The 15,995-nt window shown below is 38.6% G+C and overlaps 1 protein-coding gene across 7 annotated transcripts in view; it reads left to right on the top strand.

Annotated features, from left to right (window-relative positions):
• LOC131237669 (carbon catabolite repressor protein 4 homolog 5) overlaps positions 1-10,795 on the top strand; it is a 31,490-nt gene extending 20,695 nt beyond the window's left edge. For 4 of the 7 annotated variants that reach the window (XM_058235559.1, XM_058235562.1, XM_058235560.1 and 1 more), the window contains 10 exons: positions 2,050-2,131; positions 3,255-3,313; positions 4,047-4,128; positions 6,005-6,097; positions 6,214-6,246; positions 7,553-7,650; positions 7,816-7,948; positions 8,423-8,508; positions 8,599-8,683; positions 10,441-10,795. In XM_058235559.1, the coding sequence (XP_058091542.1) occupies positions 2,050-2,131; positions 3,255-3,313; positions 4,047-4,128; positions 6,005-6,097; positions 6,214-6,246; positions 7,553-7,650; positions 7,816-7,948; positions 8,423-8,508; positions 8,599-8,683; positions 10,441-10,557 (868 nt within the window). In that variant the 3' untranslated portion in view covers positions 10,558-10,795. The remainder of the gene's footprint in view (positions 1-2,049; positions 2,132-3,254; positions 3,314-4,046; positions 4,129-6,004; positions 6,098-6,213; positions 6,247-7,552; positions 7,651-7,815; positions 7,949-8,422; positions 8,509-8,598; positions 8,684-10,440) is intronic. The other 3 variants (XR_009167367.1, XM_058235563.1, XM_058235561.1) reach the window with 3 other exon arrangements.
• Positions 10,796-15,995: the final 5,200 nt, after the last annotated feature.

Below are 15,995 nucleotides of genomic sequence, written 5' to 3'. Positions count from 1 at the left end.
GAACTCACGGTGCTTATCAGTTGATTGACGATGACACCGGTGACAAATTCATTGTCTGGGGCGGCGCCGATGATGCTCCTGATTCTCCCATTCCTCCCAAGAAGGTCCTTTCTTGGAAGCCTAATAATGCCTGTTCCCGCCAACATGTAGAGAAGAAGGGTAACATGCAAGGAACTCGAATGGGAGGTATGCTTTCTTTAATTTGGTTTTCTTTTCTTGATTTTGTTATGGGGAAATAGTGATTAGGATTGAATTATGTAATTTTATTTTAGAACTGAATAAAGTGGAGATCTTTTCATGGCACCCAAATCGCTAGATGAACTCTTGCTTCATCCATTCCACTAAGCAGTTGGGTGCTATGAAAATATTCGAGATTTCTTTCCGCACCAATTCTAATGGTATCTCCCGTGAAAATTGGTTTTTCGCCAAGAACAGCTTCTGTAGACTTTGGAAATCCCCCAACAATGACGGATTCTTATATTCGAACTCTGCTCGAACTCGGCTCAATATCTGCTCGAACTCAGACGAGCCGAGCAGGAGCTGGGCATCCGAGCTCGAAGGCCGAGCTGGGCCGAGTACGAGCTGGGACTCGGGCAGTGCGACCCGAACCGAGTACGAGCTGGGACTCGGGCAGTGCGACCCGAGTACGAGCTGGGCAATACTCGGCTTGGCTCGACTCGTGTACAACTCTAGTCCTGGCTAAAGCAGGAGTTGCAAGGACTACTCTAATAGAGGCTTGCGAAGGGGGATTTGATCGTCGGTTCTGTTTTTCCATCTTGGTATTGGTTTCAAAGTTCGTTTCTTTGGCCCTTTTTTTCCTCATTCCTTTTCCTTTTGACGAAGTTTGAAGTTATCCATTAAAAAAATCTAAGGCAAAAGAACCTAAGGAAATCAATTAAATGATGATGATGATGAAGAAGAACAAGAAGAATCACCTTTTTTAAAGAAAAAAACATGTAGCAGCCCCATAACAGGCCGTAACAGCCGTTAAGGGCCAGTTTCTCCGTAAAAGCCATGGCCCCATAACGCATAACAGTTCCCATTGCTACCGTTATGTAATGCTCGTTAACCATTTTTGAAAACCTTGGTTCTACATGGCCTTCCCATTGTGGGACAACATCCTCAATTGTGTCTCAATGCATATTCCATTTGTGACCGTATTCTTGCAAAAGCAACTTTTGTCCCTTCCAACAAACCATTTGTGTTCTGAATAGCTCGTTTGATATTTAGGGTGTTTTTGGATTGGGTGAAAACAAAACAAAGGAAAGTAAAAAAAAAATGTTGATGACATAAGCGAGTGTAAAGTTGACATAAGTACGGAGGAAAGGAGATACCTTCCATCTATTCGTTTTGCTAGAGAAATTGTGAAAGAAAGTGCTTTCCTTTCCATTTTTCAGTTTTTTGTTTGCAATTTTCAGAGGGAACTCTCCAATTTTGCCATTTAAAATGTCACATCAGAAGGAAACCACTTCCCACCAATTGAGTTTTTGGGAAAGGAAAAAGGTCTTACTGCCTTGGTGAGGAAAGGAAATCAATTTCCTTCTCTTTTTATGTTTTTCAAACAGAGAAATTTCACATCAAAGGAAAACAGTTTCTTTTCCTTGGTTTTCCTTCATTTACCCCCAATCTAAACACCCCATTAGGAGCGTTCTCATCAATTTTTCTTTCAAACACGTGCTATTCTTATGGCTTATAAGCTAGCTACAAATATATGTTTTCTTTGAATCTTTGTTAGAATTGGTTATAACAAAATGTTAACTGACATGAATCTGAAAATTGGCTGAGAGTTACAAGGTTTCTTCTATGCTAGTTGGACAATTTTCATTTCCTACAAACATGATAGACTAACTATAAATTAATGTTCAAAAAAAGAAAAAAGACAAAAAAGAAAAAAAGGAAAAGAAGATTGACTAGCTATAAATCTACCATGTGTTTTTTTAGCATATTTGTTGCAATCGGTTTGATCTTCAATTCAGTGTTGTTGTATGTCAGTGTGACTTTTACCTCTTTTCAGCCTGTAAAAGTTAGCTAATTATATTTTGAACACAGATTTACTCTTTTACATCAAGAGGACTTAGAGTTCCGGAAATTTGGGCTTCGGGACAATGTTGCCCAGCTTTGTGTCCTAAAGGTACAGTGGATGTTGCTTTTCCTGGTGACTAATTGGTCCTGGTTTTGAAGCTAAACATGTGTTTGATGTATTAATTAAGACTTTTGACCTTACAGAAGTCTCTATTTTTATTATCAATGTAGGTTTCTGTTCTAAGGTATATGCTGTGAATTATGATTGAGTTGATAGTTTTCTTTTTATTAGATAGGTGTTGTGTAGAGTTTTTTTTTTTTTTTTCTCCTTGGGTTTGTCACTAGGTTTTTCCTTGAATTGAATGTGGAGTGGAGTAACATAGGTCATGACAGTATTCCAGCGTGTTTGTTCAGGTCTTTCCATGCATGACATACAAATTTACATGTATACATACCTAAAAGGGAATGATCATGTAGAGTTGATTCCACCATGAACTGTCGGTTCAAGTTCAATTGGGAGGCTTGGACAGCCCATCGATCAATCTGTACGGCCCATTAGATTGCATCTTCATTTCATGAACTTCCATGGAAAAATCACACCAATTGGATCATTCTAACTGTCCAATAAATAGCCTAAAAAGGTCTATCAGGATCATTTATTTATCTTAATGGCTATGGATGTGGGCTGTACAACTGTATGGCCCACCCAGATGAATGAAATAAGGGGCTGTACAGTGATTGTGGTACAGCCCACCTAGTCTTGAGTTGAGTCCCTGTTTCTCTTTATTTGGTCAATCGGCTACACTTAATATTACGTCACATTTTAAGTGAGGGGTAGTATTGGGATTTTTTTTTTTTTGTTTTTTTGTTTTTTTGACGTAATATAGAAGAGAGAGAGAGAGAGAGAGAGAGAGAGAGAGAGAGAGAGAGTAGGGGCTTGGAATAGTAATTCATTTTCCACCAACAATTTGATACATTTATTTGTTGAGGCCCATTACGGATTGCTCATGGTTCTAAAGCATCACATTCATGATGTCCTTCCAACCATCCCATCAATGGCAGGAAAAATGAATGGTGTTAGAAAGATGCCCATGTTATTGATCGTTTTGATCATCTGATCACAGTTATTTTTCATGATAGCCCACGATATGATGGTTTTTCTCAAGAATTGTCTAATTTCCACTTAACATGATGTTTCCTTTTCTTTCTTATTCTTTTTATTTTTTTCCCAGATGAATCTTAATCATTCAAAATCTTCAAGAAGTAATGGCACATACCCTCAAAAGGCTCGGTGAGTTTAAGTGAACTCCTTGTAATATTAAAATGAGGAATTCTATGATGCGAAGCTCACATCTCTGCATAGGGTACATGGGTTTTCAATTTTGGAAATTGGAACCCGGGGTTTGATAGTCCAGACCAGTGGTCTGTCGAGTCCCACTGTAGATGGAAAAATGCCCCAAAAAATCTCCCAAATTGGGAGATCCCAACAACCAATGTTAGGATCTTCAGTTTAATGTGGACTGTATTTCTCTTCTTTACTGTCTATCTGTAGGCAATAAATCAAAAGGTTGTGTTTGTCCTGTCAAGGAGATTCTCGGGGCATAGTCCATCCCTGGTGAGACATGATAGATCAATGGTCTGGATTACCTGGGTCCCACTTGTCAGAATTGAGAACCTGTGTATACTGTCAAAGACATGGGCATGTAGCATGTGCTTCCTCTCCAGAAATTGCACATTGCTGCAACAAGTACACCTTCGTGGAGAATACAATATCATGTAGGGACAAATTCTCTTGCATATAACCATGCATGTATTTTTTCTTGTGCATTGATGTATGCGCATCTGTGCACAGGCTATGATTTTTTTTTTTTTTTGTGGCACCTAATTTCTCCTCAGGCATTGTGAGGAATTTTCTTTCATGTAAATTGCTCATGCATCATCAAGAACTCTCCCTCTCTCTCTCTCTCTCTCTCTCTCTCTCTCTCTCTCAAATTTCATGGCTAATGTAAATTCCACAAATTTAGGACTACACCCAGTCGCAGTATCCTTGTTGGAAACATACATGTTCTGTTCAATCCAAATCGTGGAGATATCAAGCTAGGCCAGGTAAAAGGGTTTCTAATCTCTCCACAGTAGAAATAAGTTCACCACCACAAGCATTCCACCATTAATTTATCACTTCCACTTTGCAACTTCTTTTTTAAAGGTAGTATTGTAACTGCAGATAGTTCTTAGCCAGCTATGGAATTAAGGATTCTGAAATCTAAGATTGTTTAATACCAACCCGAGATCCGTGCTATCGTTATATACTTATTCATCTATCTGCACAAAATTAAGTTGTTGATGGCATGTACATCGTGCATCCTGAGTGGTTCTGATATGGTTTCTGGTATTTGGGTTTGGTAGTAGGGTTGCTTTTTGGCATCTATTTCTACTATTTTATGGCTAGTAATTTCATAGAAAGGGGGTCTTCAAAAGCTGTCTGATAAGCAAAAAAGAACTGATCACCTATTACTGGCTGTACACTACAACCCATTTTTTTTATGGCTGCAGAATTTCTCTTCCACTTGGAAAGATCATATATCTCTTTATATTTTCAACAGAAAAATGCCCGTAAAGATGGATTGTAGGTTATATTAACATACAGCTGGTTGCAGGTGTTCAGTCCTCCAAGTAAAAAAAAAACGACTGACTCTTAAGAAGTAAACATTCATCTAAATGGCAGAACCTTCACTTCCGGTTTGGAGTGTGGGAAATTACTATTTAGTTGCAGTAGCAAGTCATTGTCAAACGGGGAGTTCTCAGGTCCTGATGAACCAGTACGTGAACAGTGTCATGATGTGCCAAGTTTGTAAGGTGGGGCCATGGTTTTGTGATCCAGACCATCAATTTGATAGGCCTACCATGAATGGGGGTGTGCCCAAATATCCCAGATCAGAAGATCCAAACCGACGGTTTGCTGACTTGAATCTTTAGTCTGAAAGAGCTCAGGGCATCTCCCATTGATTGGGTGCCTTGGATCACTAAAACAGGGGCTCCACTCTATGGAATGGGAGCATTTGGACACTAAATATTAGAGCTGTACACGAACTGAGTTAGCTCGGTTAACTCGTTTGACTCGACTGGAAAAAGCTCGATTCGACTCGGTTCGAAACTGAGTTCGAGCTGATTTTTGGATCGAACCAGTTCAGTGACTTGGTTTTTTTGACATTGATGTTGCTCACCAAGTGTTTGATAAAATGACTCAACGAAGTGTCGGCTGGTGGCGATGAAGGTATAGATATGAAACAAATACCTTTGTATCTTGATTTTGATGTTGCCGACTGAGTGTTTGATGAAATACATGTAAACTGCTGTTGAGAAAATGCCGCACATGCTCGAACTGGCCCGAGCCGAGCAGGCCAGTCAGGCTCAAGGACCGAGCTGAGCCGAGTTCGAGCTGGGGTCAGCTAGTGGCTGAGCCGAGTCGAGCTGTGCCAAGCTCAACTCGGTTCGACTTGTGTACAGCTCTACTAAATATCTTGATACACGAGGACCTAATAATTCACCTTGTCAGATTGTTTTCTTTGCACCTATTACTTGGGATATGATTATTTTAGAAAACATGCCTTTGATTTTTTATTTTTTATTTTTCTTTTTAATAATTTGTGCTCATTGAATCTTTATTCTTGTTACCACGTCCGTGTATTATTGGGTCTTTTCTTTCCTACTGCAGACTTCAATATCATGATTTATTTATTTGTACTCATTGAAACTTAATTCTTGTTACTGTGTCGGTGTAGTATTGGGTCTATCTTTCTTTCCTACTGCAGACTTCAATATCATGACAGTGTAAACTGATAGTGCCAAAATGTTTCTCATTACTCTGGTCATTTTTTTTGTTCTCTGTCAAACTGATATTTTTGTTCCCTTGTTTCTAAAGATAAAAAATAAATCATTGTTGTTTTGGTCGTTTAATATGGTTAAATCTCCCTTGCTGTAGATTCGACTGTTTCTTGAGACAGCCCACAGATTATCACAGGAGTGGGGCAACATCCCTGTCATAATTGCTGGAGATCTTAATAGCATGCCTCAGGTGGGATCTTGCAATGTCGTTTTCCATGCAGAGGTTTAAGATTAATTGTATTCTGTGGGAAAAGCTTCTCATCTTCTCTTTTTAATCGGAGCTATGGTTTCATCTTCATGTTTCAGAGTGCCATATATCAGTTTCTAGCTTCATCCGAGGTGTGTAATTTGTTTGCTAGGAATTGCAATCTGCTCATTGAGGATATCTTTTGGAAGGGTTATGATTCTGATGTGTCGGTCACAAAGTATTACATTGCATTTAATCCAGGTAGCAAGGGGCGATGAAGAGCATTCTTCAGTAGGAATACTGACTTAACTAAAACCCATCATCATCTGGCGGCCAAAAAGCCATGTTGCTCCTATCTAGCCTATATAGTAATGGTGCGCTCATGTTTTTTGTCTGGTTTTGCTGACCACTGATTGGACTGGGTTGTAGGGGAATGATTTGGATAGCCTGTATTGGGGAATGGAGGATAATCAAGAAAGAAATTGGGGGCTACGGTGTGAGAATCAGTTAGGGGTTCATAGGGATTCAATAAGTTAGTATTTTAATGTGGGTGGGTGGAGTGCTCTCTCCATGAGGGAAGGGCAAGCCTCTAGATTGATCAAGTACGACTGGGATGGGTGAGAAGCGGAATGGGAGATGGGATAGTTGAAAAGCACTGTTTGGAGGGCGGAATCTTCTTCCGAGGAAAGGGAGCCCATGCAAGTAAAGGGTTTGGTTTGACCCACTCCCTACGAGAAAGGTAGGTGGAACCTGCGAAGGAACTGAAGAATGGAGTACCATCCATTTATGGGAAGGGAAGGAATAACTACCATATGATTCTTCACATGGCGGGACCTTAGATTCTTTCTTTTCATTTCACACGGGAACAGGGGAGCTGGCTAAATCCTAGTACCATAAAAAAAGAGAGCTTAAACTTTCTTATGGGGGAAAAAACCACACATTTGAACGAGGTTAATGGCCATGTATCGTAAGAAGCATCGATTCACTAGACACAATTCCCTCTACAACATCGAAACTGTGTATGTATTACAGCGCGATGGATGGGGTTTCACTTGACTAAGATAAAAGAAACTCAAGCTGAAGTGTTCACTGAGTGAGGAACTTTTCTCAGCAGAAATTCCTTTTCCTCTGATCAGGCTCTTGAGGTCACTAGTCTTGAATTGATCCTCCCCTCCAAAGATAAGTTTTTTAGCGCCCTAACCATTCAAATGGTGTCCGTTGAATGGGCTGCTAGAAAGAAAATGCACAACTGTCCATGTTCACTGAGTGAAATCAGATAGTTAAGATTGTCCAATCAGAGGATTTAAGGCTATGAATGGGCCCACAATTTTGATGATCTGGATTAGCATGCATATGGTTAAGTTGCCACTGTACTACTTTACTGGCAGGCACAAATCAGAGTCTTAACTCTTTTCTATCTAAATCTAAAACATGAAATAATTCTTGTAATATATGCAGTTGGATATTCTAATGTACGACCGCAGAAAGATGTCTGGCCAGATTGAATGTCCATCAAGCTCGAAACCCTTCAGCAATCAGAGTGCGACCACAACGAGGTCTTTGTCATGGCATAAAACTTCCACTAATCAATGTCTTATTACTAAAAGATTTTCTGTATCATACTTTTCTAGTTCAAATGCAGCAAAAGCCATGTAGTTCACGTGTTACCTTTTCTAGTATGATAATTTGGTGTATGTGGGTGCTTGTGGTAATGGCTTCAGGTCTTTGTTATGCATCTCAAATCCAATGAGATATAGGTGGAGTGAGGAAGAGATACGACTTGCAGCTGGCTGTAGAGGATGTACCCATCTCCAGCACCACCTAAAACTCCACAGTGCATACATAGGAGTCCCTGTAATTTTCCATATGGGCCCTGCTCATTCCTTTCTTTGTGTGCATTTTAAGTTCGTTCATTTATATGAGTATTGTCAGAGGTCGACTAATAATCTGGAGATGATTTATTGGATCCTGATAGGGGTGGCAACAGGCTGGGCCTGGCTAGGCCCGATGCTGTAGGGACCATGGCCCGAGCCTGGCTCATCTGACAACTTAGGAACCATGCCCCGAGCTGACGGGGGGTAGTATGGGCTGGGCCAATTGTTTAGGAATCCAGACCACAGATCTTTGAGCAGTAGTCCAAGCATCCCCATCAACTGTTGGGTCCTAATCAATGGTCTGGATCAACCCATCCAGTCTGTACACACCAGAAAACTTTGCACTGCCTGATCTGTCAGGACCTGATCATTTGTGGATATTAAGATCCAAAGTTTTCTTGCCAATCTCAGTCAGTGCATTATATTTTTTTCTCATTACATTCACTTTTGACAGGGGGATTGCCACACTAGAGACAATGATGGAGAACCTTTGGCAACGTCATATCATTCAAAGTTTATGGGAACTGTTGATTATATCTGGTGCAAATTATACTCTTGAAAGAAAATCTTTTGATGCGTGGCATTTGGAGGTTTTGTTTTTGTCTAAACCTTCTTTCATTACTCATATAGGCACTCTGAGGACCTTGTTCCTGTAGCAGTTGTTGAAACCTTACCCATCAACATCTTAAGAAAAACGGGAGGTCTCCCAAGTGAGGTAAGCCTTTGCCCTCAACTTTGTATGTGCCACTTTTTCATTGAGAGGGTATTGCTTCATTTGAATGGTTGTTGTTGATGTTGAACTTCAGATACACCAAAACGTCTGTTTGAATATTTGATGAGGCCACGTTCCCTGTTAGTTCCCAGCAGGGAACTTCCCTGTTCGGATCTTAGATTGTAGACATGGGGCCCATGGTTGGTCTATCCAAGCCATCTATCTGACCGCCCCATCTCCTCCAATTTGGGCATCAAGCATTTGGTCTTCACTCCATTGAATTTGAATGTTCTTTTTTCATGCATTTCTTTTAGAGTTGACGAGTTGAGGAGATATTATGGGAACGGTTCATCTATGATGGGCACTGTCAGATCAATGGCTTGGATAGACCAACAATGGGCCCCACGTCTACAAACGAAGTTCCGAGCAAGGGAGTTACTTGTTCGGAACAAGTAGGGAGCTCAGCCTCATATTTAATATAAATGGTTTTAATGTTAAGCATTATTTCTAAAAAAAATGTATATTGTATTTATTTCTATGTAAAACAATATTTAAACTAACTAACAATAATAAACCTAACAATCAATTATTTAAATGTAAAAAAAAAAAAAAAGATGTTTATATTTGAATGTCCGGAAGTGTTGGATGCACAGACATGGACACAACAAGATTTTGCTATTCTGAAAAAGTGCCTTGTCCTTCTTACAACCCATTCAATGCATGCTTCAGCCACCCCTGTAATTGCCCCATCCATAGAGTGGACCTATGTGGGATGGTGGCATGCACAGGGGTGCAAGTACATTGAATCACAACTTAAGGCTGTGTATGGAAGCACCCTCAAGACTCGAGGTATTATACATTTGGCCGCTCCAAGAGTTTCTGCAGTACACTTGGGTTTTCAGTTTGTAAAAATGGGGCTATGGCTTCATGATCTGAACTGTTGATATGCTTGCCTGTGCTCCAGATGTCCCCCGCACCAAAAAATCTCAGATGGTAAAAATCCTAAACCTTCAATTGGTTGCAGAAGATTACATGAATAGGATATTTCAATCTGGGGAATACTTTGTGCTTGACCATCTAATACGTGATCTATCATATCATATCGACAGTTGAGATGTTTTGAGCTGGGCCCCACTGGTTCATACTGAAAACCCTGAAACAATATTTCTGGTTAAAGAGTTCTGTAAAAATACCTTCACCCTTAAATGACATTTCTTGCTAAAGTGTTGAAAAGATGTGTAATTTATGGAAAAGTGCACCCATTGAGAGGGAAGTCAGTTCTCCATGAGCTTGGCGTTTGGAAGAGCATGTTTTACTCAGCAGCAGCAGAAGAAGAAGGGCATGTTTTGGATTGAATATTGGAAGTACATATTACTTGAATGGGCTCACTCAACGATCTATACTTTTGGCTGGAAAATCTCTTTGAGGTGAAATGGGATTCGGTTAACTTTGGTTGCTTTTGGCAAATTTGCCATTGCATATTTTCCAGTCAAAATCGAACAAGATTGTACCTTATGTTGGCTTCCATTTTCTAGATAGTGGTGCCTCATCCACCTTGGTCAAAATGGAACAGGATTATAGCTTGTGTTCAGTTCCATTTTCTAGATGGAAAAATGGAAGTGAACATATTGTGGGGCCCATTAATACACCGGGTTGTGTTAGGTTGATTGTACACATTGGATATATTCATTGATGTAATTTAGGCTTGTGCTACATTTAATTCTTCATCATGTTAAAATTTTGGTATGGTTGCTTCGCAGAAGTGGGGCAGCGATCATCTAGCGCTTGTATGTGAACTGGCCTTTGCAGACAACGTCAGTGACTTGACTAGCACAACTCAAGTGCTTTCTTCTGACAAACAAGGTGTGGCCCAATGAGTTCTTGGGCTGGTATTAGCTCTTTGAATTGAGGTATGTTGGTGGCAGTGGCAGTGATACTCCTCAATACACTTTTCCATCCAATTAGATTTTTATCTTTTATTTTTAAATCACAAGGGGAAAGAAAAACTTAGGTTTTTTTTTTTTTGTGTAACTTACATAGTTAAGTGCTCTTTCTCTGAAATTATTTGAGTTGGCCATATTTACATATCAGGAAATAGGTAAATATGATGTCCAATATTTTTGTGAAAAGATTATCAGTACAAATTCTTGGTACCATGTGGTGATGCAAATTATAGAATGCCTTGGTTAATATGTAGGCATTGAGAAATTGCACACTTCTCATACAAGTAACTCAAATTAAGCTGTTCAAAATGTGGGCCCTGATTTTGGTGGGTTTTATAGTGAAACGCTCACTGATCAAATATTTTAGTAGCTGATTGATGGAATTTAGTGGACAGTTGAAAAATATTCAGTAAAAATAATATTAAAAAAAATTCCCTTGGGGTCATTCAATCAAATCTTATTTGGGATGATAAACTATCTATAGCGGGTTCTGCAGTCTGGACACAAATCCTCGTGTGCCTTACATAGTGTTGACTCTATTGTATAATTCTCCACACACAGACATAGGGTTTTGTGAACATCTGCACCTTCAAGGAAATGTTAGCAGTCCCCAAACCTTTTAAATGACACGTGGAACACCTAACGGCCCCACCTTCATGAGCTTTGCTACACTGGCCTTCTTTTCACAAGGACTGCATGCAACCCACAAGAGTCTCTGCTCGCTCTCCAATCCCAAAGCCAGCTCAGTCGACTGCTCAAGCGAGAGGATCCCACCACTCCTGAAAGAAACATCTTCTGCCTAAAAGATAATGCCACAGGTAGCAATGTTCAATCATGCCTAAAACCTATATATTCACTTGTGACACACCTAAGTTTTGGAATGGATTGAGCTTCGATGCATCTGTTCATCCCAGTGGGGCGCATCTGATTGCTCGGTTGGATGACATATACACTACAGGGTGGACCCACATTTCATCTTGAAGATTTTATGGTGTTTGTCCCATCATTTTGGATCAGACTGAATTCGGGATCTAGGCCTAACATGGGGAGCACATACTAATGGACGGGTTGGATGGCACTAACACATCACCACATGCTAACATATTGAAATGATTGATGTGTATTATTGTAAAGGATAATTGGAAGTGTTTTCTGAACGTTAAGCATCAGTAAAGTCTTGTTGTTGTAAATTCATTTTTGTAAAGAAATTGCTTGGTGGTGGGTATTAGGGTGTTGCGAATCTATGAACAGCATAAATACTGAAAAATGTATTATTATAAATTCATTTGTCCTGGGCCTGTTTGGTAGCTTGAGAAGTATTTGGAATGAAAATACTTACCGAGAAAATGACATTTTTCCCTGATTGGGAGTTCACTTTTTAGTGGAAAACGTGTTTTAAGAGTTTGTTTTCATAGGAAAAGTCCTTGAAACTCTTCCAGCACACACCATAAAATAAATAAATAATTTATTATCTTCTCTCCAAATGCTTCCTTGGAAAATAACTTTCAAAGAAAGTATCACTTTCTTTCCTTCTATTTTCCAAGCTCCCACACTGAAATTTCGTGCTGGAGGGGATTATGATTATGGAACAGCAAACAACATAATTGCCTAAAGTTTTAACTGTTTGGGAGCTTGGAAAGTACTTGGAAAATACTTTCCAAGAACATTGACATTTTCCCTTGATTGGGAGTTCACATTTTGGTGGGAAATGGTTCACATTTTGGTGGGAAATATTTTCCCAGAACGTGTTTTTAACTCTCTTCTCTCTCTCTGTCTCTCTCTCTCTCTCTCTCTCTCCCTCTCTCTCTCTCTAATTTCCCCAAAAGCTTCCTTGAAGAAATAGAGAAAATACCAATTTTTTTTTTCCCCAAGCCCCCAAACAGGGCACTTGCGTCAATGGAGTACTTAGGTAAAGGGTGCATTTTAGTTGCCCCAAATATCATGATTTATCAGTCTACTCGTCTGTATTGTCAGCACTGAAACCAATATGTATCCAGCAAAAAAAATGTGTGGACGAACCTTACAAGGTTACTAAAAACAACAAAGGTATTTCAATGATTTCATACAATTCTTTCCTCCCTTATACCAAGGACATAAAAATGCATGAAGTATTCATGTACCAAATGTCTCGGACCGGTTTTTGTTTGAAACTTAAGCAAGTATATCATCATACCATACATACAAAGAATCGGTCATGGGTGATACATACCCAATAGGCCGATTTTAACCCTGAGAATACGTGTAAAAGATAGCTGGTGTCCCCGTCGAGAGTAAAACTTTTGCGCTCTACTTTTTAGTAAGTTTTGAATGCTGGGAATTAAGGCCGAGATGATGAAGACAATGATAAGTACCTCGATATTAATGGCCAAAGATTGTGTGAGGACATATTTCCCTACTATATATAAAATTTTGTATAAAATTTTAATGGATGGTCAAGATCAGAACCTAATTTTATAATGCATAAATTGAAATTGCGTGGAATATGATATCATGATATGTGTGCGGAAGCATATAAAAGTTATCGAATGATGACTGTCCTAAAAGGGAATGATCAGGACCAAATAAAAATTTAGTCAATTAAAACACAATTGCATAACCTAAACTAACATGTAAATTAAACTAAGACAATTAATTCTAAGGTTCTAAGCCAATAGAGGATCTAATCACATAAACTACAAAAGATGTGACAATTAAGTAACTAGTCTACAAACAAGATATTGTACATGTGTGTATGGGATGTGCTACGTATTTAATCTTAACATTCATCCAAAAATGCATATGTATACTTCATCAATTCATTACATAAGCATAATTAAACAAATGCTCAAAGATAATTCCAAACAAAAGCATGTAAGTGGTTTGGTTTCCTTACTCTACTCCTGATGAACGCACTCAACCTATGACTGTAACAGATTTCACTATCGGAGGTTTTAAATCAGGTTCACCTCTAACCTTTATAATCTTACATAAGGACTAGCTTCTTTAGAAATTTACGTGGTTTTCTATAGGTTCACTATAAACCTCGATCCTGATATAAGGACCTATGCTTACTCTCGTTAAAGACTCCATTGGAAACTAACACGTACACACTCGTGTCCAGTGGCATACACAAATACTTGTTTTAAGTCTTACACAAGAACCAAGGTCCTACACAAGAACTTAATTGAATACACTTAATCCTACATAAGGAATGAATGTACATGACTTACTCAATAACATGTACTTGTCGAATTGAGCCCCGTTGATCTGCTGTCTTGGGTTGCTTGATCGACGCTCTCTCATGTTTCGATAAGCTCCCCCTTCCTCACATGATCATGATGTTGATGATTTGCCAATGCTTCAACTCCAAAATTAAACACCTTACATATAGTGCTCCTTTAAAGTGATTAAGGTGATGTGAGGTTGGGTAGAATCTTCTATAACTAATGGGAAGTTGAATTCTAGGAGATTCTATTTAATGAAAACTCTAGAGGTTGATATATACTATGATTTGCAAATACAATTTATGTCTAAATTATAGAGAAGACTTGAGATTATGATCTTATTATAGAGGAGTATGGAATGCTCATTAGAGTGAAAAATCATTGAGAAGAAGACATGAATCTCATTGAGATAGAGCCCGAGAGGTTTATAAAACTTAGAATGCACTAGGGTATTTAAAATGCTAAAATTTATAATTTGCCCAAAGATCCGAATGCAATATATATAATAAGCATGCTCTAATGGATCTCCAACGGATAGACGATCGATCGAGTTAGGCTGAAAAATAGTCCAGTGAACTTGGTGGACTATTTTGGCTATGTTCGATCGATTGAGCTTGTGTTTTGAACACTCGAACTAATTTATATTTAGGATAGAGCTTGCGGGATGTTTTTGGCTATGTTTGACTAATTAATTCGATCGATCAAGCTTTGCCCAACACATCACCAGGACTGCTGGTTTGGGCTGTTTAGATTTCCATCAACTTGAGAACTTCTATAGCTTATCTTATCATGTTTCAAAAAAGCTCTCAAGGTTAATGGATGATCACATAAGGTTTGCCTATTAAGGTTAAGATCGTATAAAAGTTTAAGGGTTGTTTTGAGTCAAGGCTAGGGTCACCAAGACACCTCATTTACATGTTCTTTGCTTCTTGATGCTTATTTCATCTTATGTTTTCGGTCTTTAATTTCTAAGGGCTCAACCGACTACATGACACGTAAACTCATGCAATTGACAAGTAAGATGCATAAATTAATGCACTATCATAAATTACTTGCTTTGCTTTTCCCACCATCACATATGGTTAAAAGTTTTTTTTTTTCTTTTTTTTTTTTTAAAATTTATATAACCTAAAAGTTGGTGGGAAAAAGTAACTTTTGCTGTTAAGTTGTAGATTACGAAACTGAAGAGAGAGAAAAAAAAAAGGTAAAAAAAGAAAAAAAAAAGGAAGAACTTTTCTTCTGCGAAACAAAGAAAAGCAAACGTTTTGTTTCACCCTTTCTTAAAGCTGCTTGTGTCCTACTTCTCCTTTCCCCTGGTTTACCAACCAATTCAAATCTAGTTCTCCATAAATTACCTGCATCTGAAATTCTCTAATATTGGAGGTTTTTCTTGAGATATTTTTTGAAAATTTTTACTAAAAATAAAAAAATTGTATTAATAAATAGTTATAAAAACTTTAAATATAGAAGTACTAACGGGTTAGTTAAAATTATAAATAATTTTGGCCTTGAAAAGGGACATTGTCACACTATAAAATTGTGAAAAATGAAGTGCAGCGATTTTGGAAATCCTTAATATTATTGTGGTAATATCATTTATTTATTTATTTATTATTATTATTTTTTGGTGTGTGTCAAAGTGTATCGAGATTTTCAAAATCAATGTGTCGTCTGTTTGCGGGGGCTATCATGGAAGATTTATTGGTTGTAAATAGTATTTTATTTTATTTTATTGGGCAATCCTGACCATCCCATCCTCGGCTTGAAAAGAACAGATGGCCAAAAAGAAGTCTAATATAGTTTGGACTGGATCATCCCATTATTTTTGCATGGCAGCCATGTAATGTGTGATGGACGTAATGTACAGTGGAGCGATTGATCAGACTCCCAACGGTCCCCATGCAACCAGAACCATGACTTGAGAATGCGCCTACTCAATATTTACTACGGTAAACTCCTTGGGGCTTACTGCAACGTATGTGTCTTATCCACACTGTTCATCTGTTTTATCAGCTCTTTTTTAGTGCATGCGGCCAAAATTGAAGCATTTCTAAAGCTCAGGTGTAACACACTACAGGAAACGGTGAAGATAATGACATCCACTGTTGAAACATTCCCGGGGCTACAGTGATATTTGTCATCCAATCAGTTTATAAGGTCACAAAGACA

This window comes from Magnolia sinica, chromosome 2 (assembly GCF_029962835.1).
Source record: "Magnolia sinica isolate HGM2019 chromosome 2, MsV1, whole genome shotgun sequence".
Lineage (NCBI taxonomy): Eukaryota > Viridiplantae > Streptophyta > Magnoliopsida > Magnoliales > Magnoliaceae > Magnolia > Magnolia sinica.
The sequence above is the reverse complement of the archived record's forward strand: the minus strand, read 5'-3'. Positions and strand labels throughout refer to the sequence as shown.